Source organism: Gobio gobio (genome assembly GCF_949357685.1).
Source record: "Gobio gobio genome assembly, chromosome: 21".
Classification (NCBI taxonomy): Eukaryota; Metazoa; Chordata; class Actinopteri; order Cypriniformes; family Gobionidae; genus Gobio; species Gobio gobio.
This window is the reverse complement of record NC_137117.1, coordinates 29,147,646-29,174,686: the sequence shown is the minus strand read 5'-3', so window position 1 is coordinate 29,174,686 and position 27,041 is coordinate 29,147,646. Positions and strand designations below refer to the sequence as shown.

Here is a 27,041-nt window from a genome sequence, read left to right as displayed (position 1 = left end):
AGTTAGAATAACAGATTAACGCTATACTTTGACTTGTACACATAAATTGTACTTCTCCGTCCTGTGTGTAGTGTGTCTGGGCTCTTGGGTCTGCTGTATTGATGCATTACAGACAAACAGAACAGCCCACTTATAACAACCCTGAAAATGTTCTCTTCAAAATAAGCACTAGCAGTCCTAGGAGAGAGACGAGGAGGAGAGGAAGGGGGAGGGAAAAAGAGATTAATAAATGACTTTTCTTTATTAAATGTGAAAGGGGGTTTTGAGCCCCTCTCTAATTATCTCTACTCAGTTTGGAGCCCAAACTGGGGAATTTCAGCCAAGCACATTAAATCTACCTGATTATGGTCTCTCATCAGCTGTGCCATTAGGATTTACACATTGAGTGTATGTGTGAGGGACATAGTTAAACTTCTTAAAATCAAATCCTACATTCCTCATTTAGCTGTGCATTCTCTTAAAGGGATAGCTCACCTAAAAATGAAAAATCTCTAATTTTCTCACCCTCGTGTTTTTCCAGACCTGTATAACTGACTGTCTTCAGTGGAACACAAAAAGTACATTTCTGAAGAATGTTCTAGCCATTCTTCTCAGTATAATGAAAGTGAATGGAGACTATGACTGCCAGGCTCAAATGACAACAAAAAAAGTAACATGATCTCAATGATTTTTGTGCACGAAAATATTCAAAGACCCTCCTGTCTATGCTGATATGCACCTCTGGTACTTCTGTTGTAATAAAAATGTATAAACTCTAACATATAAAAATCCATTTTATGTTGTACATCCTGTACATTTGAGTGTTTTTGCAACAATTCAATTAACATTGTTAATATAACTAAATATAAATAATTTTAAGACTTATTAGGGCCCCCTGGATATTTGCTGAGGCCCCCTAGTGGGTACCGGTGCCGTGGTTTAGAAGCACTGGACTATAAAACTCATGCACTATATTACATGTCTTCTGAAGTCATACAGCGACCATGTGCAAGAAACAGTCAAATTTAAGTTACAATTCAATGCTGTGATTCAGATATTTGTTTAATTAATTGATTGTTCTAGTTGACATAACAGGTCTGAATGATTCATTCATGAATTGGAATGATCCTGATTCTTGAATTTGGTGAGTTATCAGTGAATAGCGACTCAAAGCTTTTCTGTGAGTTTTATGTCATTGGAATATAAATTATATAGATCACTTTTATCATTTTTATGGTGCTATTGCATCCTTTTTAAAGCTTGAAATATACAGTCCCCATTCATTTTAATAAAAAATTGTAAAATGTAAAAAAAAGCGACCTGTATATTATTCAAAATGTCTCCTTTACATTCGACAGAAGAACGAAAGTCATACTGTACTTGTTTGTAATGACATGAGGGAAAGTAAATGATTACAGAATTCAAAAAAAATTGGTGAAGGATCCCTGTAAGTTTCTGTTTCATAAAACCCAGAAGATTTGTGATGTCCATCATTTGTAAAGTTGTTTTTGAGCACATGCTGAGTCTTGCACAGGGAAGACTGGAGTGAAGATTATCTGCTGTGTCAGGGGCACTAAGACAGTAAAGGACAAACCCAAGATGATGATGAACCTCTCTCTCTCTCTCTCTCTCTCTCTCTCTCTCTCTCTCTCTCTCTCTCTCTCTCTCTCTCTCTCTCTCTCTCTCTCTCTCTCTCTCTCTCTCTCTCTCTCTCTCTCTCTCTCTCTCTCTCTCTTTCTTTCTTACTTCCACCTTCTGTCATTCCAGCACAGATTTGCGCTTACCTCCATCTGTCTTTCTCTCTCGCCTCTCTGCATTTTCATTTTGTGTCTTTGCACATTTCCACCCTTTTCAAATCCTCCTCTCTGACTCTGCTGACCCATCTCTCCTCTCTCTTTTGGGTAGGGGACAGCTGTCACTGCTACAACAGTGGTTGTTTCAAAGGGGGGAGCAGGGAAGGGTTCGTTTCTATGGCAATGCCAGGCCTTGTGCCGGCATGGGGAGCAGCTCGTGCCGTGTCTTAGCAGGATAATCCATTGTAATCCCGCAGAGGGGAGGCCGACACATATATGCGTTTGCGCACACACTCCCTGCAGGGCGGCTGGGGAAGTAGAAGTGAAAGAATTAGCATCTGTTACTGCTTGTGCCCGGGTCAGCTCCGCTGAGGCTTAAAAAAAAAAAAGCGAAGCTACTGGGCCTCACGTGAAAATAAAAAAGTACACACAGGCGGTTCAAACCCACCTCTTACACCGTAAGTGAAATGGTGCTGTATTACCAGTCTGACTGTTCCTCTCAGGTTCTCATAGTGTCTTATGAGTCATGTAGCATGTATAACAATGTATACATGATGAACACAATGTCGCCATTATGAGTCGAAAAGTAGGGTGTAATAAAATAAAAGTATTTTATTTAATAAAAGTATGAAGTAGAAAGTTTTTTTTATTGGTGCTACATGACAAGTTTTTCATTATACAGCACAATTTGGCTGACAAATAAACAAGGATTATCTATAAAATGAAAGTATAAATTTACATATACTACAGACATTGTAACAGTACAAAGCTGGTTGAAAATCCGCAAACTTAAAGCCTGAGTTTTCAAACTGAGGAAATGTTACTTTCTGACACAAACAGAAAATTCTGGCATCATTTACTCACTGTCATGTCATTTCAAACCTTCAGTGTTTTTTTGTTGTTGTTTTTTTGCGGTCCATACATTGAATGTCAGTGGGGTCCAGTGTTATTTAGTATGGACAAAGTTTGGAACGACATTATAGCTCATTTTAAAGTCCTCATAAAATCAAAATCGATCTTATTTATTTTTTTAGCACTCATCACAGGTCTTAGGGTGAACAATTAATCCGTGCAAGTTAATACACAGAAAAAAATTGTATGCCGTGGTAATCCTAATTCAAAATCTGAAAAGTAACTTCCGGTCTGGAATGGTTTTCCCTTTCCGATGACGGCAGTTTGACGGCTTTGGTTTGAAAATCCTTAACCACTCCCCTCCAACTGTTAGTCTGCTATGAGCGAGAGATGGAGAGGAGGAGCGCTGAGGTAAAACACTGCCCTCTATTCAATATTCCGTTTCACTTGGAAATACGTCACAGCACTGAAATAAAATCAGTTGCAACTTCCGGTTCACTGGGACTTTAAGGTGAGCTATCTTTTTAAAGATGTAATTTGTTAACTTACATTATGGATATGATACTATATTTAAAGGCTAGTTTTATTGGTCACAATTAAGTTGTAATTGTGACTGTTGACTGTACAATTTACTTTTGTGCATTGTTCATGAAGAATAACCATAAATTTTGTCATTTTTCATAAAAACATTCCTGTCATTCTCTGCGCTAGATAATAGATTAAATATATAGATAATGCATCAATTCTTTTGTTCCTCATTTTGATAACACTTCATTTGTCCTGCCTTTTAAGTGATAAAAAAGAAAGAAATATGAAATGCCAAAAATGTCCATTTTGCTCTAACCAAAACCACTTTAATGCCCATTGAAAATATGACTTCCGAACATCTAAGTAGAAATTTCCCTGGAAAAAACCTGCTGCGTTCCTGCTCAGTTAAATCCAGCATTTCAGAAAAAACAAGAAAAAAAAACAAGTGCTTGAACAATATGTACTCTAGTGTGGTTGTGGAAATTGTGTTCATGAGTTTTAGCCTTCACACTGTGATCATTTCAATATAATATCCATAATATATACACTCCTAATTGTGCTTATTTCATATACACCTACAGTTATATATTATGCTGGAATGCATATGCATAAACATATAGTATATTATTTGGAAAAACAGACATTCTTATGCATGATGAATATATACATTCATAAGTGTGCGCGGGTGTAAAGAGCTCTGTTCTTTGTCCGTGTGAGTGAGTGAGTGTATGAATCAGTGTATTATTTGTTTGTGACAAATGGAATCCAAGTCACGCCGTGTGTAGTCTCATGGTCTCATAAATTGACCGTTGAGTGAGACATTTGTGTATTTGTTTGTGAATGCATTTTGATTTAACATACAGTGACCTCAAAAAGTTTGCATCATTACAAAATTTGTAAGTGTCATCTGCAAACATATCAATCAAATTCAAATCAAATTCAATTAAAAAAAATTTGCTCATGGATTTTCTCTGTTTGAGCTTGAGCGTTTTACCATACGTGATGAAGCATGTGTAAGTGTTTGCATGGTGTGATTTTTGGCATGCACGTGTGTGTGTGTGTGTGTGTGTGTGTGTGTGTGTGTGTGTGTGTGTGTGTGTGTGTGTGTGTGTGTGTGTGTGTGTGTGTGTGTGTGTGTGTGTGTGTGTGTGTGTGTGTGTGTGTGTGTGTGTGTGTGTGTGTGTGTGTGTGTGTGTGTGTGTGTGTGTGTGTGTGTGTGTGTGTGTGTGTGGGCCCACAAGTTAAAAAGTATTTTTAGCTCTGTGATTCATGCTTTAGTTGTTCTGATGTCGTAGAATTGAGCTGATCTGAATGGTGAACTAGATTTTCATGTAGTCCGCTGTCCCCTACACACACTGCAGGAGCTACAGGCTATGCTGTGTATATGACATACGGTAATTTCATTTATTGGCCCATTGCTGCATTAAAGAAACAATTCCCTTAATTAATGCCATGCTTTATCTGTAGCGTTTATTTAAATCAATGTTCTCAGACCGCACTACAATGAAAACATTGATTTATACCGGCTCCTGTAAAATATGAAATCGTTGTTGCAGATTAAATCATATTGATTAAAATGTTTTTGCTTAATCCTTAGAAGGATAAGTGTTTAGGCAAAGTAAAGGTTGATTTATGGTTCATTTTAATTAACATTTTGTTATTACAAACAGTGTAAAGAAGTGCATATTTCTTTGATTTGATGAGAAAGAATGAGACTTGAGCTTGCTGTTTTGAGTGGCCAATCAGATTTTCTAATTCCCACTGGGAACTGAAAGACCTGCATAATTAAATATACTACATAAGATCTGTTCCAAAACACAGTTCACTAAGACAGCATTCTTCTTGAATAAAATGTTATAAGTGACTGATTTGGAATGCTCTACAGGCATGAAACCGGGCCGCACACAACAATAAATAACAAAACTAACCATGGCCCTAAGGGTGAACACATTTACCTTTGTATGGCGAAATCCTGTGGGTGAAATGCATTCATCTCTGTCTGGAAATTTAAGTGAGGTACGTGTGAGGTCAGATAATTCCCGTTGTGGATTTTACCTCGGATTTTAAACACATAATGTAGTTGTGCTGACCAATAGGATGGTGCAGGTATGACATCACTTTGTAGGCCAACCGACAGTTGGCATCACACCGGTTCCCTCTAATAGGATTTTTCCATAGGCTTTTGTATTGTTGCAACAAAAAAACAAGCTCTGTGATCAACAAAAGTGTATGATACTTGCACGTTTTGTCCATCAAGATAATTTTCACAGATGAACACAACTTTTTGTGAATTTTGAAGCCTAAATGCAGTCGCCAGAAGTAAAAAGCTAAAGCTAACAATAAACGAACTAAACCACGGTCTCGTGACTTCAACTTCAACTCTTTCAGTTTTTAGCTAATAAAACAATTCCCAGAATGTTTGAGTTAGACTGGTTTATAAGAGCACAATTTTGAGCATAATGAGGCTGTAAAAGCGGACTGAGTTTACCTTTTTGGTGTGATTATGTTTAATCTCCTCTACTGCCTTTGTAGTCCCATTTAGCCACTTGTTAACAACCGCCTTTTTCAAGACACATAACAGCTTAAAAAAAACCTGAGTGGGGTAATACTGATGTATTTTATGTCGTAGAATAAAACGTGAAAGTAACTTGTGTTAACCACAGACCTTATTTCAGCTATTTAACCAAAAACCCATTGACTTCGGGACGATAGAACCGGAAGTGCTAAAATGCTAAGACGCTTCTGCGTTTTGGCCTACAAAGTGATGTGATACCTGCACCACTCTATATAAGGCTGCTTAGTTTGGGTGTGACCCCTGAGTTAGAAGTGCTACATGCATTGCTACACTATTGATAAGGGACAGTGGACCTGAAATTTTGTCCAAGTTTTGCTAATGTGACTGTGACCGAAATAACCCTAATTCACAACCAATTTCATAGAGTTTGAAGGTAACATGTTGCTAAGCTAATAGGCACACGCACAAAATACAAGTAAAACAATACATTTGTAACAAGTCTGAATTATTTTATTAATATATTTTCCAGCATTGAATGAATTATAATTGTTTATAATCAAAATTTCACACTCAATCTCGATCTTAGCTGCATCTTTTCACTGAGTGAGTATATTGGGAGTGTTTTTACCTTGAAGGTTACTGTATATGTTATGTTACCTTATAATTTGGTGTGATGTCGGTGTTGCTTCTGCCTTTACCTGTGACACCTTAAAATGCTATTTTGGTAGACAGCTCCCTTAGTTTTGTAACAGCCATAGTGCATTTGTTTAAAGAAAAAATCACCCTGTGGTAAGAATCTAAATTGTAATGTTGTGTTTTTTAATATACTTCAAGACAAACCATGTGCAAATTCATACGTTTAACACTATTGCTTAACCGTTGCAGTATTTTCTCCTTAAAACTGGAGTGTACCAAAAAGAGTATCAAAAATGCGGTTTGAAACCGCCTCTGTTCTCTTCTGTCACAAACATGTAACCAATCCCATCAATGGGGCTTTTCCTATCATTATCTCTAAGGATACTGATTTTTAGCTGTCAGGCGGACTCTGAGATGGCGAACAAGAACATGGTTTGTGAAACATTAAAAACACATTATTAGCGGTTTAATAACATAGTCAAGTCCAAGGCAAATCATATCGATTACAGTTACGTGTCGACTTTTATTTGAATTATGAATGGATTATATATAGCCTAGAAAGCACACAAGGACTGCTCACTTTATAATCACTAGAAAGCTGTCAGTTCAGTAATCATTGAAGTTGTCTATACTGCACAATGAATCTCTTATTTACATCATGGATCAGGTAGTCCGAGCTGGTGTGATTGAGTGGAGGCGGAGACTAATTTGCATATCCATGCATATACTAAATGAAGCAAGGGTGTAGAGTTACATTCAAGCTATTTTAAGGCAGAATTGAAATTTCGTTTTGATAATCAAATATGAGTTTTAAGGTATACAGTTTGTATACAGGCATACAGTGACTGCAGGGGTACTTTAAATGAAACCTGAATGTCTTAAAGTGAGAGAATACATGTTTATGTGCCTTTGTGGTTTTGTGTACGTCTGGGTTAAGGAACTACTTTATGATGAGTTTGTTGGCAGCTGGTGGCTGATGCAGCACTCTGCTCTTCCCGCCTGCCCTCTGCCCCCACACCCCAGGGGAATCATGGGTAAAGCATTGATTGACTGTTTGTGGACCATTCTCACAACCTGACAGCTACTCAACGAGCCTGGTTTCAATCAGCATGTTTGTGCGTGTGCCCTTGTGCCTGTTAGACCCTTGCCCTCTTAAACACACACACACTCACTCCAGTGTTGTCCAGTCCCCAGTGCGCTAAATGCCCCAATGAATCACTGTGACATTCAGAGCAGCTGGACCGCACTGTCAGCTCTCTCGATTTCATTTACACTATCTGTGCTCTGGATATATACACATATATATATATACACATACATACATATACATATACATATACATATACATATACATATACATATACATATACATATACATATACATTACCAGTCAAAAGTTTGGAAACGTTATGGTTTTTTAATGATTTTAAAAGTAGTCTCTTAATCTCACCAAGTAAAAAAATACAGTATAATGTTTCCTTTTGACTGTGTGTGTGTGTGTGTGTGTGTGTGTGTGTGTGTGTGTGTGTGTGTGTGTGTGTGTGTGTGTGTGTGTGTGTGTGTGTGTGTGTGTGTGTTTAGAAGAGCTGAGAGGAGAGGAGGGGTGGAGCAAGCAGACAGGGTGGGTTTCTATTGTGCAGAAGTGAGATGGAGGAATGGGGGTGGAAGAGGGTGGGAAGGGGTGAAATGTTCTCCTTTGAACCAGCTGTACAAACTGAATATTATATACTAAGTACACACACACACACACATACATACATATATATATATTATATATATAAAAATCAATGCATCGCGATACTCTCTCCAACAATTCTGGATTGATTCTGAGCTTAGTTTTTAACCCCAGATGTGTGTGCTTTAGAAACACCTGTATTCTACTTGCTTCCAATTCCTCAGAGACGCACACACACACACCACTCGAGCCTTCCATAAAATAATCTTTCATAATGTTTCAAAAGGTTGAAGCGAATTACAAGGACATTCGTGGGGCTTCATTGCACAGGTGCGCTGTGAGAAACACAAGCTTTGCTTGATGTTACACTTGCAGTGCACGGTATCGCTCGCCGGTATTTCCCTTACACATACTCTACGAAGGCATCATTTATGTTGTTTGGAATCCAGTGGGCTTATATATTAAAAATATGAAACTGACTGATAGAAGGCTGGTTTCAGTTTCAAATGTTCACATGAGCACTTTGTGAAGAACACTCACGCATGCGTCGGTGTTAAAATGGAAATCTACCTGCATCTCAAAATGCTTTTATGACGCAAAATTAAATAAACGTTACTTCAGTGCTGAGTGTCGTGCTTAGCTGTTAGACAATTTGCATGGTTAAAAATCTTCGAAAACTTGAGCAGGTGTGCGATTTGTCATTCAAGTCTGAAGAAATGAGGGACGAGGAAGAAGCTGTTAGGATGCATGTGGTAGGTGTGCGGTGAAATAAGATTCTGTTAGACCGCAGTGGGGGGAGTTGACTGACAGGCTCAGGCTTATCGGAGGAACCCACTGATTGGAGGTCATCTGCATATATTAAAAGAACAAAAACAGTGTGCAAGGAATTAGCCGACCACCTCTCATTTGCACCTGCTTGAAGCCATCCTGTTTAGATGCCATGTACATGTGTGTGAGAGGTGGGGGCGGGGGTGTTCAAAACATGCATAGTCTATCCTCTCTGCCTGTGACCGCATGGACTGCACTCTTGATGAAATGTTTGTGTTATGGTGACTTCTCACAGGCCCTGCTGTGTAGACTGGATCATTACGCCTGATTGGTCGTTACTGAGATTCTGAGACAGGAAGCACAGCGGTGTTATCGACTGTTGTGCCTGCACCCCTCTGCGTGTCTGTGTGTGTCACATGCAAACACACACACCTGCTAGAGTATTTGCGGGAATAAACATAGCGACGATCACTCGACCTAATGTGTTGTTTTTTTTCTCAGCGATGTAGACATTTTTATACAGTATTGATGTAGTTTAACATTGAAGAGAGTAGAATTGTTTTTTGTTTTGTTTTTTACATTGCATGAAATATTTAAAGGTGCTGTATTAGGCTTGCTACGATAGTCGGTGTTGCCGGTGTTACCGGTGTCCAGACTCAACACCGGTTACATCACTTGCCCACCGTGGCACCGCCCACCGTCTTTTTGATTTTTTTTATAGTAATAAAATAATTTAGTTCAGTTAGAGAACAGACAATACAAATAAAAACTGAACGTATCTGCTTAGTAAAGCAGGATCCGACCGTGAGTCTCGGCAGCGGCAGGAGTCATTCATCAGATTTAAGAGTGAGGAGCTGACTGAGATGATCGCGGAAGATTTGGTTTCAAAGCGAAACATAAAAGCGCCTATTTAAGGGAGTTGGTCATTTGTTTTGTTGTTGTGTTTTTCATTAAAAATAATAGGCTAATGAACCCACAATTCAAGCAACCCGCAGCCGAATTGGCGCTAATTCAAAACCGAAAGTAAAATGTGGACGGCCGCACAGAGCGCGCATTGTTTCCTTTCGCATGGCTCCGCAGTGCGAGCCTCCGCGCTACGCTGACTGCGCATTTATTTTTGCCGCGCACACCCTCGCGCTCGTGCGGGCGCGTCAAGTATAAACGAGGCTTTACGGACGAACTGTTATTCATTCATGGCGTGCATCTCAATCATAGACTGATCAATGCTTGATCAGTGCCCTGACTACTGAACTAGGGAACTGATTGAGACGCACCCATGGCCTCACAGAGCGCGCATTTACAGACGAGCTGTCATTCACGGTGTGTGAATACGCAACACTGGCGCGTTTTCAGTTCAGAGCGGTCGTATGCATGTTACTTTCGGTTAGATAGAATTAGTGATTTAAAAGCCTCCGCCGGTGATACCGGTATTACCGGTGTTGTCACACATCAATTAACCGGTGGGAAAATTTCCTCACCGTCACATCCCTATGCTGTATCTAAGTTTTTGACTTTACTAAAGCTTTAAAATACCATAATATGTTTGAAGATATTTAGTAAACATGCTGAGTACACATACTCATTTCTCCGAAAAACAATGCTACAGCCAGTTATTTTAATTTGAAATGTCTGTTTTTGTTTTGGTCTGTGCGATACCAGTGTTGCCAGTATTTCGACACCACAGGTTGCCAGTTGACAAAACAGTGTATTGCTGCCATGGAAGCCAGCAAACAAACTGGGTCAGAGATCGCAGATTCCACCCAACCTAAAAAGTCTCTGCATCCATCTAAAAATGTATATGAACGGAATCACATTAATAAATCAATAAATCACGGATAAATCAACTCATCAACTTACAGTGTGCGAGTCTCCTTGCCTTCCATTGTCAATTGTGCTTGTTCCTGTTACGTGTCCTCAAACTGGCATCCCACGTGAGCGTCAAGTCTGAGGAGGAGGGGCGTGGCAAACAATATTTTTAATTTGGACTGCAGTACCTATTTAAACCACTAGCTGTCATTCTTACATACAGTACCATTAACATGTTGCAATTTACGTGCAAAATGCAGCAGAATCTAAAGTCGCCTTTGACCTCTTTTTAAAAAATTGTATTTGTAGGATGGGTAGAATTTTGCCCGAAAATCTGGTTGATGGATGGCGAAAACTCCAGGATATTCAGATGCAGTGGGTTTTATGAATAAAAGGGAAACTCTCCTCAGGAGTGAACTGGACTGGGTCCATATGAGTGACATAAGCCAAGGCTAATCATATTTCACCCTTGTCACACGGTTAAGAGGTTTTATTGGCTGTCATTATTTGCATCAAATGAGAAAGGAGAGCTTCAGGAAGCTGCCACCTGCTTTCAGGGTTTCATATCGTGTTAAGCAGGTTATCAAACCACCGTTTGACTGGCCTTGCTAAAGCACAAGGATTTGTATTGTATGTTACTACATTACACTACTATGATAAAGCAACTCCCATCGGTCCAGTTATCTCAAAGATGAATTCTGTGCACTCATGGTCCACAGCGAGTGACAAATGAAATTAAATATCTGAACATTTTTCAACCTATATTCATCCTTTTGTTCTAATTAATCAGGTTTTTAATATCTGATAAATAACATTTAATATTATTAATATTAATTATCATATCAAGTACCGTTCAGAAGTGTTGGGTTAGTATGATTTTTTTAAAATACATTTTATTAAGCAAGCTTAAGCAAATTGATCAAAAGTGTCAGTGAAGGCATTTACGATTCTATTAATAAATGAACTTTCTATTAATCAAAGAATCCTGAAAAAGTATCACTGTTTCCATTAAAATATTAAATGGCACAACTTTTTTCAACATTGATAATAATATACTTTTTTTTTGTTTAAAGTCTCTTAAGCAGCAAATCAGCATTAGAATGATTTCTGAAGGATTGTTTGACACTGAACAAAATTCAGGTTTGCCATCACAGGAATAAATTGCATTTAATTAAAATAAAAAACAATTACTTTTACTGTAATAGTGTAATAATTTGCAATATTACTGTTTTTACTGTATATGTATATTATGTACAACTATGTATAAATATATATTTTATATAATTAAATCAAGCTTAGAATTTATATATATATATATATATATATTAGGGATGCAACAATAAAGTTAGTCCACGGTTCAATACATACCTCGGTTTTTAACCACGGTTTTCGGTTCGGTTTGGTTCGGTTCTGATGGCTAGTCACATCAGTTTTTTGTGATTCTATTCTTAGGCAACAGGAACTGCAAGAGTTTAAGGAGAATTTTTTTTTTTTTTTATTGCAATACTCTTTCTTTATTTTACTTAAAATGATTGAAAAACCTTACTTTTTACACATTCCTAGTGTATTGTATAATATAAAATAAATATATATAAAGATTTCCACTGGCAGCTCAGAGCTGTACAGCAGCATTTAAGTATGAAATTGAATGAATAAATGTACAAATAAAACCCTACATGACTATAAAATATACATTGATTCTTATTAAAGGTCCTGTATTCGTTTTTCAGTCAAGAGCAGTGAGTGATTTTCTCTTTGTCTTTTGTTGTTGTATTAACATTAAAGGGATAGTTCGTTCAAAAATGAAAATTCTGTCATCGAGAAATGAATACAGGTTTGGAACAATATTAGAGTGAGCAAATGATGACAATTTTACAGGTGAACTGTCCCTTTAAGGATAGCGTGTTCACTATAGGCTGTTCTGCTGTCGTTTTAAGACCTCCGTGCATCTAATATAGACACGCCGATTTTACTTTCACTTTAGACATAACCGACTGTGTTTATGTTAACCTTGTGTGTATTTGACAGTATTAGCGCAGTAAGACGACTACTTAATCACGTGTTTGACAGGCGTTTAGTGCGCGCGCTCGGAAAAGCGCATGTTAAAACCGCGCACGGGAATGAGCCGGCAAGGCTTTAAAACGCAGGCAAAGAATGAACTTTCTTGATTGTGAATAACTATAAGTGTTCCGTGAGTATAACTCTAACACTAACGTGTGATGTGAATGTATGTCGCGTTGTTCAGTATTGGGATGGAGGCAAATGATAGAATTTGTAGAATGCAAAACCGAAAAAAAAACGCAATTCACAAGCGCGTATTGAACCGTGAATGCCGTACCGAACGGTTCAATATTATATTGAGAATTGTGGCATCCCTAATATATATAGATATATGTAGTACACTCGCCATTGACAAGTGTGGCGAAAAGTGAATACTTGTTCTCACACGTCAAGAAGAAGCAATGCACAAAAAAAAAAAAAAAAAATCTGCAAAAATAAGGCACATTCTAGGCTATTATACAAATATACAGTTAACGACATTTTACCTGTATTCTGGATTATACATTGAATTGTGTTATGTTTTAGGGTTAGCGAAAATTTCCAGTAATTACCAGTACATTTTCCATTTTTATATTTTACTGTGCATGTGTAACTTCCAGTCATTTGCCTGCCGATCGAAACATAAGCGAGAGAAACAGCAGCCTCGGCCCAGTATCTGCACTTCAAAAGCCTGACTGCTGCAGCCGCTTACTGAGCAGAGGCAAGCAAATAGTGTATTCAGCACATCACGGCGCAGAAGAGACACGTCCACCGCAGCGCCTGTGCACACTCACACATTTTATGGACATTACACTGGGAGCTCTCTCATCTGTCATTCAAACACCTTTCCTGAAAGACCAGTGAAGGAGGGAATGGCAAGAAAAAGTACATGTGTATGTGTGTGGACGCTTCAGAGCTTTTTAGCAGAGCTGGTAGGCATTAGTCCGGCCTTCCTCTCCCTGCATGAATACTCTTTATACTCCAATAAATATGCGGCTGTCTCTGTCATGCTCACCCCCTCCACACACTCAATGTCTCTCTTTCTGCCTCTCTCTCACTTTCTGGCTTATTTTTCCATCCCTCTTTCTTTCAGTCCCTCTCCCTTTCCATACCACCCAGCTTTCTTTTATCCTTCTCCCTCTCACATTCTCTCATCCAGTGTCCTCCACTCATAATTTCACCCCCCTCCCATCCTTCTATCCCTTCCTCCATCGATGTTCAGTGCCCCTGACTCTGACCTGCTTCCCGCTGCCCTCTTCCCCTAACTCACTCTGCATCACCCCCTCCCTCTTTTCATCCAATCTCCATCCCTCCTTCTCCAAACGGCCTGTGCCCTCTCCTCTACATCCAATCCATCCTGTCCTCTCTTTTTTCCTCCCTCTCGCTCTCTATTTTTCCTACTGGCAATGTACTCTGACCCCAATTCTGTCACTGTTGTTTTCCTCTATAGCCACATGTAGGCATTACGAGCACATCGTTTTTAACCCACTTATGTAGGGCATAAATACATATTTATATGTCACTTCATAATTACTATTGTCTTTGAAATGTGGTTAAAGTATAATGCTGAATATATTAACAAGCCTTTATGGTGAACTAACATTTACTTTATAATTTATAGCAAAACTATTTTGGATTTAAATATATTTGTAATTACATATTTGTAATGATGAAGTTGTAATTTCTGAGTTGTATATGTAATTTCTGAAAGGAACACTTTTTTTATTTATTTGTGTATCTTATGTTTTTCAATCATGGGGTGTATGTTTCTGTGTGAGTGTATGTGCTGTGTGGTATAGAGCTCTGTGGTATAGATCTCTTCATAAACTAATTTTCATACATCCAGCTTTTCAAAATGGACTGCACTGAACACCACGCACACCATCAAATACCGCCTGGTAGAAGGGAATTTGTAGTGGATGTATGTACTGCAGGTCCAGACCAGCTGTCATTCGTAAATGTTGTGAATGCTTCCAGTGTAGCACATTTGCATGCTAAAATTGTTAGCATGACAGAAAGCATTCCTGGCAGTAGGCAACATAAAAAAATACGGTTTAAAACCATCTTCTAAAAAAGCAATAAATAAGCTTCACACTTACAGATGAAGTCAAAAGTGTCCTCTGCAGACAGTAGCCATTAGCTGTGTTACAGTTAGCTATTAGCTATCTGCCTGTAGTGGAAAGCATTTAGCATAGAGTAAAATATGACCAGCAAGTTGTTAATGTTGGTTACCTTTATTCAAATGTTCTTTTATTCAGATCTTAAAATACTTTTTTCTCTCTCGGTATTACTAATAAGTTAACCATTTACCATGGTTTTTGGCAGAACTACCCATTTTTCTGACCGCTAACTGATGGGGTGAATTTTGGGGAAATTACTGAAAATATTCAATTGTCATTTTATGTTTTGCTGAAATGACATGCAGAACATAATCAAACTGTATGTTGTTGGAATTAGGGATGGGCGATATCTTATCGTTTGCGATATACCGGTAAAAATTCTCCCCACGATAAGAATTTGTCTTCCCGCGATAATAACGATAAAGCCTAGTTGATGGCGCGACCCATCCACACCGTGCCACCGCTGGCCGTCTCTTGATGCCCTAAGAGTTATTACTTTATGATGGCCGCAGTGGCTGCATACATCACTTTGTATAGCTGAACGGGGGTTGGAGAGAGAATTGTCTTGTGGTGCCCCCGCAGCACTCGGTGCCCTAAGTGCCGCGCAATGGGAGCGGCGGCACTGAATCCGAATCTCACGTGCAGATCCAAAACAACTATTGCGGAAGAGTTCATAGCTAAACGAGGGGCTACCTGAGGGCAATCTGAACCTGTACATACAGATGTATTTTCACTCACTGAGCACTTGGACTGAGCGCTTAAGAGATTCGCTCTGTCTCAATCGATCGGTAAAGCACACTATTTCAGTTCATCATCTCAATGAATGCGCAGTGTGAGGCGCGCTGTGTTTTTCACACACATTCAAAGAGAGGGCGAGAGAGTCTTATACCACACAGAATTGACGTGCTACATGTAAACAATATCCTTTGTTGTATTTTCCTGTAAAATAATGGCGTTTATTTGGAATTATTCAGCCTTTCATGAACAGGAAGAAACGAATGCACAAACGGGAATCTCATTGGCTGGCGTGCACCTATTACGGTGCCTGTTTTGATTTCAGCAAATCAGTTAGAATGAGCGCTGACAACGTGATTAATATTCATGAACCCAGAAGCTCATTATTCCTTAGTGCAGTTTATTTTTATTAGTAGAAGAATTCGTGGTATTATCTTATCAACTCAAATTACTGAAGTTCTATCATTAAATCATTATTTTCAACTTTTTGTAATCTGAAGACATTTTTGGGATAATTACTTTTGCTGTTTCTGCTATTTTTACCACTGTTTGCACCATGAGTGTATGAATAAATACAGAATCGGTTTACATGTAAAACTTGTCATTGATTTCAAAATTATTATTGTTTGTATTGTGTGATGTTTTTTAGCACAGTTGCACTATTTAAACATTACCTGCACTTTTACAGAAGACAATTATATCTGCAACTTTTCCATTTCTGAAAAGGCTGGTGTGGAATTTTACATAAAAAAATAATTAATTATATATATATATATATATATATATATATATATATATATATATATATATATATATATATATATATATATATATATATATATATATATATATATATATATATATATATATATATATATATATATAATTTAAAAAAAATTGTTTTATGTATTATAGGAGCCTATTTGATGACATGTACGTTTTACTTTAGATCATTGTTTGTTTTTCTGAGACTCTCAAGAATGCATGCAGCTCTCACTTGTATCCAAAAACATGGGGAATGATACTACATTTATCGTCATTGATATCGTTATCGCAATAAATACTAGAAAATATCGGGATAAATTTTCAAGTCCATATCGCCCATCCCTAGTTGGAATAGTGCAATGTGTTGTCTGTTGTAAAATTTTTGCTGTGTTTTGTGTATATTTTCAGATGATTCATCTTCTGAAAGTGGGAGTGGCAACGGGATTCGCACACTGACTCCTCCCTCAGTAGGTGCGGCCGGTGTGAGCGACAGTACCGGGACAGGACCTGGATCGGGCTCGTACACTGAGGTTAACGGCAACGGCAACGGTACTGCGGCTCCGCTCGACTTCAGCACGACTTCCTCGTCCTCATCCTCAGAGGACCAGCAACCAGTCAACCTCAGTGACAGACTGAGCCAGGCCCTGCCCAGTGCTGCCGCCATGCTGGCGACCTTTAACCCAGAGCAAGCAGAAGAGCTGCGCAGAAAATACCCCAAATCCTCAGAGCTACGCCTTGACCGAGACATCAGGGACTATAACAACAAGGTATTTACATTCATTTAGAGCAAAAAAAGGTTTAAAAAAATGGTTGTCACAAACAATACCAAAATGCAAGTAGTTGATACCAGTACCAGTTCAATTTACCTGGTATCATTTGGTATCATTGGTATTTTATTTAGGATTGACTTGGAAATAAAGTACCTTACATTTTGACATCCTTATTTGTTTATCTGGATTAACATTAACATTAAAACACTGGCTTACTGGACTAACAGTTATATAAAAAGACCAAACTCAGTCATTATTCACCTTATTGATGAATCATACTATATACAAGCAAGCATTTATATAAAAGCAACACTCAAAGATTCAGGTAAGCGTTTCCCCATAAAGAAAACAATTTATGCCTCAAGACCATAAAATTAAAAGATCACATTTGGTATATAGCTTCTTAAAGGGTCCATAACACATAACCAGTCTCATGTTAATCTTGAGTAGAATAGAGTAGTATTGCATCCTTCATATCTCCGAAGAGTCTTTAGTTGTATCATATTTATAAAAGACACTTTAACGATTCTTTCCAAAAACAGCCAAACTCGTGGAGGCGTGCAGTGGGCGGAGCTAAAGAGTCACGAGAACACACACACACACAATACATCATCACATTGTCACTGGATAACTTTTGATTCACTATACGTTTGTGTTGTTTACATTATAATGCACTTGTGCGCCTATTGACAACAAAACACAGACATTTGATGCCGTTTCACTCACCGCCTGCGGTTTCGACTCATGACCGGGATCTTATCACTGGGACCGCTCCATCTTTCAGTTTCAAATGATTTGCAAATCAAGCATCAAACATTCGGCACCGAAATGCCGGGAAAAAACAAACACTTGCACAAAGAAGTGCCCATACAAGCAATCCCTCCCTTTATGACGTCATACAGGGCCATATTCGATAAACACTCTCTGAAATGTATACGAATCCTGAAGGAGTTTATTTGGAACAGAAACATGTCCAACTAAATTTTGGAAACTTTGGCCATGTTTAGCATGTGAATCCAACTCTTTTAACAGTGTAAATAAGTCAGAATGCATGAAATAGCATAGTACAGGAAAGCAGATGAGCCCATGATATGAAAAGATTCACGTATGTATTTCCCTCCAATAGAAACCCGCTATAAAGAAAACATTTAATGTGTATCAATGCTACTGGCCCTGATAATCATTTACTTACCGCTTCCTCCATTTCTGTAATTTTTGTGAATGAATGAATGAATCTACCTGTTGCTTTGGTCTTCGTCATCACCCGCTTGCAACACTGGTTAGGTGACTAATGGCAGATGAAGATTATGCATCGGTATTCTACTGGCACTGAATTTGAAAGTGAAAACAATGGACTGAAAATTGACTGAATTTTTGGGAAATGAAGTGAATTCCCGTAGGTGAATATGGATTATTGAATTTTTAAAAAATGAAATTGTATATGAAATGTTTTCATTTGAATTTTGAAATATTCACAACTTAAATATACAACCATGTTGAATTTCATTCAACTTTTTTTCAATTAGTGCAATTCAACATGCTTTTCTTTGTCACTATTCTACTTCCACACAGTAGACTATTCCTTCACCCAGATTGTCAGTTGTTTTGAGCGTACAATGCGAGTTGAACCAACAGTCATGAAAGACGCTCGATTAAACCTCATTCATTCAGTTAGCCAGCTACTGGCACAGCAGCGTTTTTTACACAGACCGAAGCAGAGAGGTTTGAACAATCTGCAGAGCAAGGCTCCGGGTCTGAATAGAAACGTTTATTACATTCCTGTTTTCCATGGTCAGCTTCTGTTGCTTCCTGTCTCCTTTTTATTTGTATTGTCTTTGTAAAAAGAAGAGTGCAAAACTATCTTTCAAATGAACGGATTCTCAATCTGAAATGAGTGCAAGACGCTCGATACTGAGAACGTCTGAATAACATGGTTAGACCTTGAAGACATGTTTTCATCAGCCAAAGCGCTGTAGTTGGCCTCGATGGTAGATATCATCTTTTTTTTGATGCGTCTTTCAGTCCATGTCCTCCTTTGAAAGTCTATACGCTTTTGCAGACAGAAGACTTACCTTTTGGTTTCTTTGTGTGTTTGTGTAGTCTCCTCAATACAGTTCAGGCAGCTATGATTCAATAAAAATGGAGATATGTGCTGAAGATCTGACTGTTGGTCGGTCCCAGGCGGCTGATGATGATGACGATGACCATGATGATCACGACGATAGCGATAAGATCAATGATGTAGAAGGAGTGGATCCAGAGAGGTTGAAGGCCTTTAATGTGAGTATCAGAACATTCAGCTGATGATTTTCTACGGCATGAAAAGAACCGTACAGTCCCGTGTGGTTTATCATGGCTTTTTATTTGCAAGTTAAACTGCAATTCTTTAATGCATGTTTTATGTGTGGTTTTCACTCATTCCTTACACTTCGTTTAAGGAATTAATTTGGCTGACCTATTTCTCTCTCTCCGTTTAGATGTTTGTGCGTCTCTTTGTGGATGAGAACCTGGACCGTATGGTGCCAATCTCTAAACAGCCCAAAGAGAAGATCCAGGCCATTATTGAATCCTGTAGCCGTCAGTTCCCAGAGTTCCAGGAGCGTGCTCGCAAACGCATCCGCACCTACCTCAAATCCTGCCGCCGCATGAAGAAAAACGGCATGGAGGTACACACACTACCACGTTCAGCTTTTGTTTTTTGTTATGGTTAGATGACTTATATCGCTCCCTGGTGGCCAACACCGTACATGGCAGATACTGAGAAATACAGTTTTGTTTAGTGATGAAGCAAAAATTCTGAATTAATATTCATGAGTTGAAATTTTACTTGAATTGGTCCCACTCAACATTAGAATGGATGTAGGTGTTTGTTTGTTTTTAAGTGTAAATTACCATGCTGAAATTCAACAATTTAACAGAGGAATTTCATTTGTCCAACACAAGTTTTGCTACATTGAATAAATATTACATAATTAATTTAGACTAATTATGCAGATTGCTTGATTATGAAGATTATTTTCATATTAGACATTTTTCTAAATTAAATTCAAAACTATTAACATTTTTATTAATTTTTCTATACAGCAAGACAACATTTTCACATTTTTTTAGATAACTGTACAAAAATATATAAATCTATTGTGTATACAATACTATTCAAAAGTTTGTCAAAGAATCCTGAAAAAATTGTATAGCAGTTCCTACAAAAATATTAAACAGAACAACTGTTTTAACATGGATAATAAGAAATGCTTATTGAGCACCAAATCAGCATATTAGGATGCTTTCTGAAGGATCATGTGACACTGAAGATGTACCTTTGCCATCAAAAGAACAAATTACATTTTAAAATATATTCAAATAGAAAACAGCTAGTTTAAATTGTAATAATATTTCATAATATTACTGTTTTTTCTGTATTTTTGATCTAATAAATGCATGTAATAATGCAATAAATGCTTGGTGAGCATAAGATACTTCTTTTAAAAACATAAAAAATCTTTCTGACCCTAAACGTTTGGACAGTAGTGTATTACATATTTAACATACATAACATAACATACATAACATAAAATGTTCTTCCACAATGACCCATAAAATGAGTCCACAAAAGTGGATATATAATGAATATGCTGTGTGTGTACTAGCAGACGCGACCCACGCCACCCCACCTGACCTCAGCCATGGCTGAAAACATTCTAGCAGCTGCCTGTGAGAGCGAATCACGCAAAGCTGCCAAAAGAATGCGCATGGATGTCTACCAGACACACGTAGGTATTGTTGTAGAAGTGTATGTGATGCATGTACTTGTGAAAATTGGAGATGACTTGGTATGTTATTTTGTCTCTATTTATTTTAAAACCAAGTTAGCCTGATATATTTGTCACTTTCTCTCTCAGGAGGACCCAGTATCTCTGGAAAAGGCGGTCTCTCGTGAGCCGGTCTCGCTGACCCACTCTGCATACTCCCTGGCTGCCTCAGCCTATTCCCAGGACCAGCTATACATCAATGGAGGCCTCAACTACAGTTACCGAGGTTTTGGTGGACTGTGTGCCAACATGCAACACCCTGTGTCCCTGACAACATCTACCGCCCATACCAATGGTGAGAGGAAGCTGGTAGAATCCTAAAATAAGGGCTAACTGATTTGAAACTTCATTAATGCTTAATCACACAATAGCCTTATCTGTGAAGGATGCAATGCTGCTGTAAAATTTGACCTTATTTTATGATAAAACAGAGCAATGATATAAATCATAAGACATAAATCACTGGTTCTCAAGAAGGGTGCCACGACCCACTAGGGGACATGTCTTAAAATTAGTTAAATTATTATTGTTGTCATAATGAATAATAATATTATTATTTTTAATATGTGAGCGTGGACCACAAAATCAGTCATAAGTCTCTCGGGTATATTTGTGACAATAGCCAACAATACATTGTATGGGTCAAAATTATAGATTTTTCTTTTATGCCAAAAATCATTAGGATATTAAGTAAAGATCATGTTTTATGAAGATATTTATAATTTCCTACCGTAAATATTTAAAAAATGTATTATTGGTAGTAAGATGCATTGCTAAGGACTTTAGATTTTTTTGCAACCTCAGATTCCAGATTTTCAAATAGTTATATCTCTGCCAAATATTGTCCTATCCTAACAAACCATACATCAATGGAAAACTTATTTATTCAACTATATGTACGGTTTTATTGTACACCTTCCAGCCAATCAGAATTGAGTATTCAGACAGACCATGGTATAATTGTTGTTATTGAAGAACATACAGTTCTTGAAACTTCTGAAATCGCAAATTGAATTATGGATAATTAATTTACCTATATCGATACTACTAGTTTTCTATTAATAATATATTATTGCAATTGCTATATATTTAATGTACCGTATATATAATCAGGACAGCGAAGGACTGCTATGAAAAATGTGGAAACCAGCTGTAATTAAACTTTAAATTACATGTAAATGTTTTATTATAGAAATGTCAAAATGATTCTAACATTTTAAACTGACGCTACGGTTATAAACTCCCATGAAAGAGTATAGAAAGTGAATTTTGAAAGAGTCATTTTGAATGATTTATTAAAAGGACTGACTGTTAAGAGTCAGTTGTCCTTGAAAAAGACTGCATGTTCTGTACTGCATGTTTTTATTAAAATGAACCAGTTTTAAAAGATTTTTTCACAGATTGGATTACACTGGTGATGCAGTATGTGATTGCATGCAGCCCACACGGGTGTGCTATTATTTCTCAGTACACAATAATTTTGGACAGACCTCATTTCCTATAGGACTGTAGATTAGAAGAGAGTAAAAGAGCAATCCTGGGATTTTAAGAATTGATTTTGAGGTCATTCAAATGCAGTTCAAATGAGATGAATCATAAAATCAATTTCTGTTTCCTCCCCTAAGAGCTGTGTCTGTGTTCTTATTATGTCCATAATTATACTTTTATTCTCTCCGTTCAGGGCCTACTGATCTCAGTATGAAGTCTCTGGCATCGAACTCGTCCTCGTCAAGCTCTAGCAGTCTCGGCAGGAATGGAGGAGGGGGCGGGGCTTCAGCTCAGCTCAGCCATACAGAGGTAACGGCAGTGCGTCAGCTGATCGCAGGATACCGCGAGTCTGCGGCCTTCCTGCTACGATCGGCAGATGAGCTGGAGAACCTCATACTGCAACAGAACTGAACCGATCTTCAGCACTCTCTGTCTACATACATACCCTCGTCCCTCTGGACCACATAACTGACTGTGTCCCTCACATGATCATCATCCTCATTGTCAGTGGTTTTCTGGTCACCAAGGAAAACCATCTGGCTCTTAAAAATGTTAGGAGAGAGAAAACACAGCTTCATCAAGCTTTTGCTTTCATATCGCTTCAGTGAGAACGACCGACAGATGAAGAGGACAAACGTGGAGATGAATCCCTGAAGGACACTGCAGTGCTGAAGTGGACGGTTCGATGTGTCCTCCGCACACTGCTCCTGCATTTCATGCCTTCTCCACGGCCTCCCTTCGTTCGCTCTGCCTCCATGCCCCTCTGAGAGCCATTGATTTCTGATTTTCTTTGTTTTTAGCTACTTCAAAGGAGGAATTACGGCACGCCAATCCTCCAGACAGCACTAACTAAATGAAGACACTTTTGATTTGGGGGCGTAATGGAAAGAAAGAAGATAAAAAGAGCAAGAAGAAAACTAAGAGACCTTTGTATTTGCTGTAAATAAGCACTCGCTGTGTCCTGAAGCACTTTTCCATTCGTTCTGACCTCTGAATCATTAATTTATGCATTTAGATATGCAGGTGGAAGCTCACCTGGAAATACCTCAGCCTGTCTGTCCTGCTCTCTCTCTCCCAGCGTCCCCCTCTGTATGTGGGAGAAGAAAATGATCACCTGTCCATCCTCCACTTCACGGTCCACTTATTTGGTTATCGAAAGTGGAGAGTGGGAGTGAATTTGTTTCTGTAATTGAAGTGCGGACCCTCCTTCAAATGTGTTGTGTATATATCCCGATCCATTTCAAGGTATTGATCGCAAAAAATACACTGGACTTGTTTTGGGACTGGACCCTTCCTGATGGTTTCACAGATGCCAACTCTCTTCGTGTCCTCTGTACGTGTCACCTCCTGTTCTCCTCTTCTTTGTGTCCTTCCATTTCTCCTGTACGTCCTCTCCTCCTCCATCTTATTATTCTACTTTGGAGGGAGATGGAGAGGAAGGATCCGGGATGGAAGCTGTTAGTCTCTTATCTGTTGACTTTTCTTAATGGCCATTAATCCACTCTGCTGCTATGGACTCCAACGTAACGCCACAGACCTGAAACCTCAAGCCTCCCAAACACAACCAGAGCACCTCAAGGTGGAAAAACAAGGCAAAAAAAAAAAAATACTGCCGTTTTGCATTCTGGTCCAGATTGTTTGATTTAATACTGAGGGCTGCTTGTGTTTGCTTTTGTTTGATTTGTTCTAAAAGCGCGGTGTGTGCTTAAATCTCGAGATCAACTGGGATCAAATCATTGGCACAAGAGCTTGGCGCGCGCACACACACACGAACACGCATATGACACGAACAGACATGCTAAAGGGTCTTTAGTGAACTGAATATTTAGCAGGAGAGGTTTAAAAATGTGTAGTTAGCGAGGTAGATTTGGTTAGGGACCGACTGACAGTAATGTCACTGTAATTTGCTCCATTTTGCACACAGAGGCAGTGCTAATCTATGATTGAGGAGCTCGGCAGCTCCGTGTTGCACTGCTAGTGGGGGATGGAGAAAGAATATCGCAATGCAGAAGATAATCAAAACGCATTTCTGGCCCTAAAGGAGACAGACTAATACAGAGGCGTCCATGACCCCCGCTAAGGAGCCTTCAGAATCATTATATACATGATCACAGGACCCGGACCTACATATGATTGAAAGCCATGGTGATGAGTGAGTGTGACCAGAGACCAATCCGCTCTCTTAAGACATATTTGTGTGCAGTTTTGACACCATTTCACCCCCCAAAACAAAACACAACAGTACAAATATAGAAGTAATGATTTCTTCTTAATGCACGGTAGACCTTCACAGTCCAGCCTCCTACTTCAATATTGATTTGTTAATTTGGAAAGTTGCTACAGACGTGAAGGCATATGCAAAATTGTGCATGGCTCATGGCGTGATCTTTCTATTTAACGTTCCTCTTATCATAAAGGGTCCTTGACCTCTTGTCATCTCTGACTGCCTTCGCTATTTCTTTCACTTAATTTCAGGAAAGAACATGAAATCTTTTTTAAAGGGTAGACTCCATTTTGCTTCAACCCCCAGATAAAAATAAATAAGAAATTATATTTTGCATTAGGACAGTCAGTCAAGCACATTTTCCACCCAAATTCTAATTATCTTGATGTGTCCTGCCCTTTTTATTTATTTTTTTTAAATTAGAACATTTTTAGAATAATGGTGTTAAATCATTTATCATTTCAATTATAAACCATTATGTTACAGTACAAAAGTTACAGTAAAATACTGTAATACATAAAAGGGAGTACAAATATTACTAAGATGTTTAAACACCTTATAATTCCAATATAACATGGAATGAGGTTTTTTTTTTGCATTACACTAATGAGAATTGTGGAGAAATATGCTTAAGTCATGCAAAAAAATAATAATTTTATTTTCATAAAACACAATTTCTGATTTTATTATTTAGATTTTTGAAGTCAAACTTAACCATAGACATGTTTATCTCAAATTTGAACTGCACATTCAAGGGGGTTGGTTTGAAGAAGAAAAAATCGTCATGATCAAATCACTCCTCTCTCCTTTTCTTTGTTGTTTCTATTCATCTCCTCCTTCTCCTGCTCTTCTTTTCCATGTCATTCTTGTTGTGTCCGCTGTAGACGCACAGATGGTGAGAGGTCAGGTAATAGAGGATTCTAGCTGCTGTCTCGGTCATCTCTTTCTCTCATTGAGGTCTGATATGGGTCCCACTGCCGACAAACTCTGCTGATTATACACCAACCTCACATGCTCTTCTGTGGATTTATAAAAACATACGATGGAGATGGGACTGCTAACCGAAAAAAAGCAAAGCATTCATCTGTTCGTATGGTGTTTCTTCTCTCCAGTTCACTCAAGGACAGCTACTGAAAAACAAACTGTAAAACGAGGCAAACGACAATCTTGAAAAAGGTGTAACTAGTTCACGGTTTTGTTCCCATGCTCTGTGTTCTGTGTGTGGTTGTACCGCGCAGTGCGTCCCGGGAGAGTGAGGGGTATTTTAGCCATAATCAGAGCATCTCTCACTCTCAGATCCAAGTTCTCACGCTAGCCGCTGAGGACTCCTAGTGGCCCACTGTCGAAGACCTTTTTATCTGATTCCTATTTTTTTTTAGAATTATCTCGATTACTATTATTTTGTAATTCTTTTTGTATCGCAAGTGGTCTTTTCAGAACTGTTTTGTACCGACATCACATGTGAAGTTTGTCCTGTACGCCTATACATTCCAAACAAGGATGTCAACATGCCAAGCAGCCAGCCAAACCACGGTCACATCGGATTGCAGACACACACACACCGAGGGCGAATTCAGTCGTGCACCGCACAGGCTTTAAGTTGACGTGATAGATATTAGCAACAGTATTCGTTTTGTTGACAGCCTGATGCCTGACTCCTCTTGCGCCACAAACCCCAAAGAACTATTATCTCAGTACTGTATGACCAAGTTTCTGATTAGTTACTGCGCCGTGCCTTTAAGGGGGCTTAACAAAACTGATTGTCATGTATGTCCCTTTATATTAACAGTGTATTAGAAACCCATTCAGCTCTCCGTATTTGCTGTCATATGGTACCTCAGAACCTCTTCAAGGTGTCTTTTTTTTAAATCAGCACCGCAATCTACTGTGATATTATGTCCACCTAAACAGCCCACCTGTCGTATGTTAAAGGCATCACTCACAAACACACGGATGGTCCTATACGGGTTCAGGCTTTGCATTCAGGTGTGACGCTGGTTATGGTTGCTGCTAAACTACACAAGAAAAATGCTCTGGTTTGATCAGATGTATAGCTCTGAAAAAAAAAGAAAAAAGAAATGCAAGAAGAAAAAACAACTTGACTTTTATTTTTCTACCACAGTGGTGTACAGCTGCATTCAAATTCATGTGGCTCCCAGTTTTAATCATTTGTTGGTGTTTTGGATTTTTTTCCCATCCTGTCCCGGTTTCCTCCTGATTTCTCCTGTACAAGGAGCTGCTGATGTCGGCTCTGGTTTTGATATGTACCTAATACCAATGTGAAACTGTCTCTTTCCTTCTCATTTTGGACTCAGTGGAAGTGTGATGTTTACATGTACAGATTTTTGAGATTTTCTCTTTTTTTTTTTTTTGTTTTTAGTGTTTAATTCAAATGCTTTCCCCTTCTTCTTTTCAGGCATTGTTTATTAATTTAATCCTCTTTAGTGAAGGGAAATGGGACTTGCAGCAATTTCCATGCATTTACAGTAAGACAAAGTGTTTTTGTCTGGGAGACCCCCGTCACTGACCCCAATCACT

The 27,041-nt window shown here is 38.4% G+C and overlaps 1 protein-coding gene across 3 annotated transcripts in view; it reads left to right on the top strand.

Annotated features, from left to right (window-relative positions):
• nol4lb (nucleolar protein 4-like b) overlaps positions 1-26,562 on the top strand; it is a gene marked incomplete at its 5' end in the record, with an annotated part of 130,275 nt that extends 103,713 nt beyond the window's left edge. Inside the window, 6 exons of one of the 3 annotated variants that reach the window (XM_079802395.1) lie at positions 16,621-16,979; positions 19,083-19,262; positions 19,460-19,648; positions 20,633-20,752; positions 20,882-21,086; positions 22,473-26,562. In XM_079802395.1, the coding sequence (XP_079658521.1) occupies positions 16,621-16,979; positions 19,083-19,262; positions 19,460-19,648; positions 20,633-20,752; positions 20,882-21,086; positions 22,473-22,690 (1,271 nt within the window). In that variant the 3' untranslated portion in view covers positions 22,691-26,562. Of the gene's footprint in view, positions 1-16,620; positions 16,980-19,082; positions 19,263-19,459; positions 19,649-20,629; positions 20,753-20,881; positions 21,087-22,472 lie in introns of all 3 variants that reach the window. The other 2 variants (XM_079802394.1, XM_079802393.1) reach the window with 2 other exon arrangements.
• Positions 26,563-27,041: the final 479 nt, after the last annotated feature.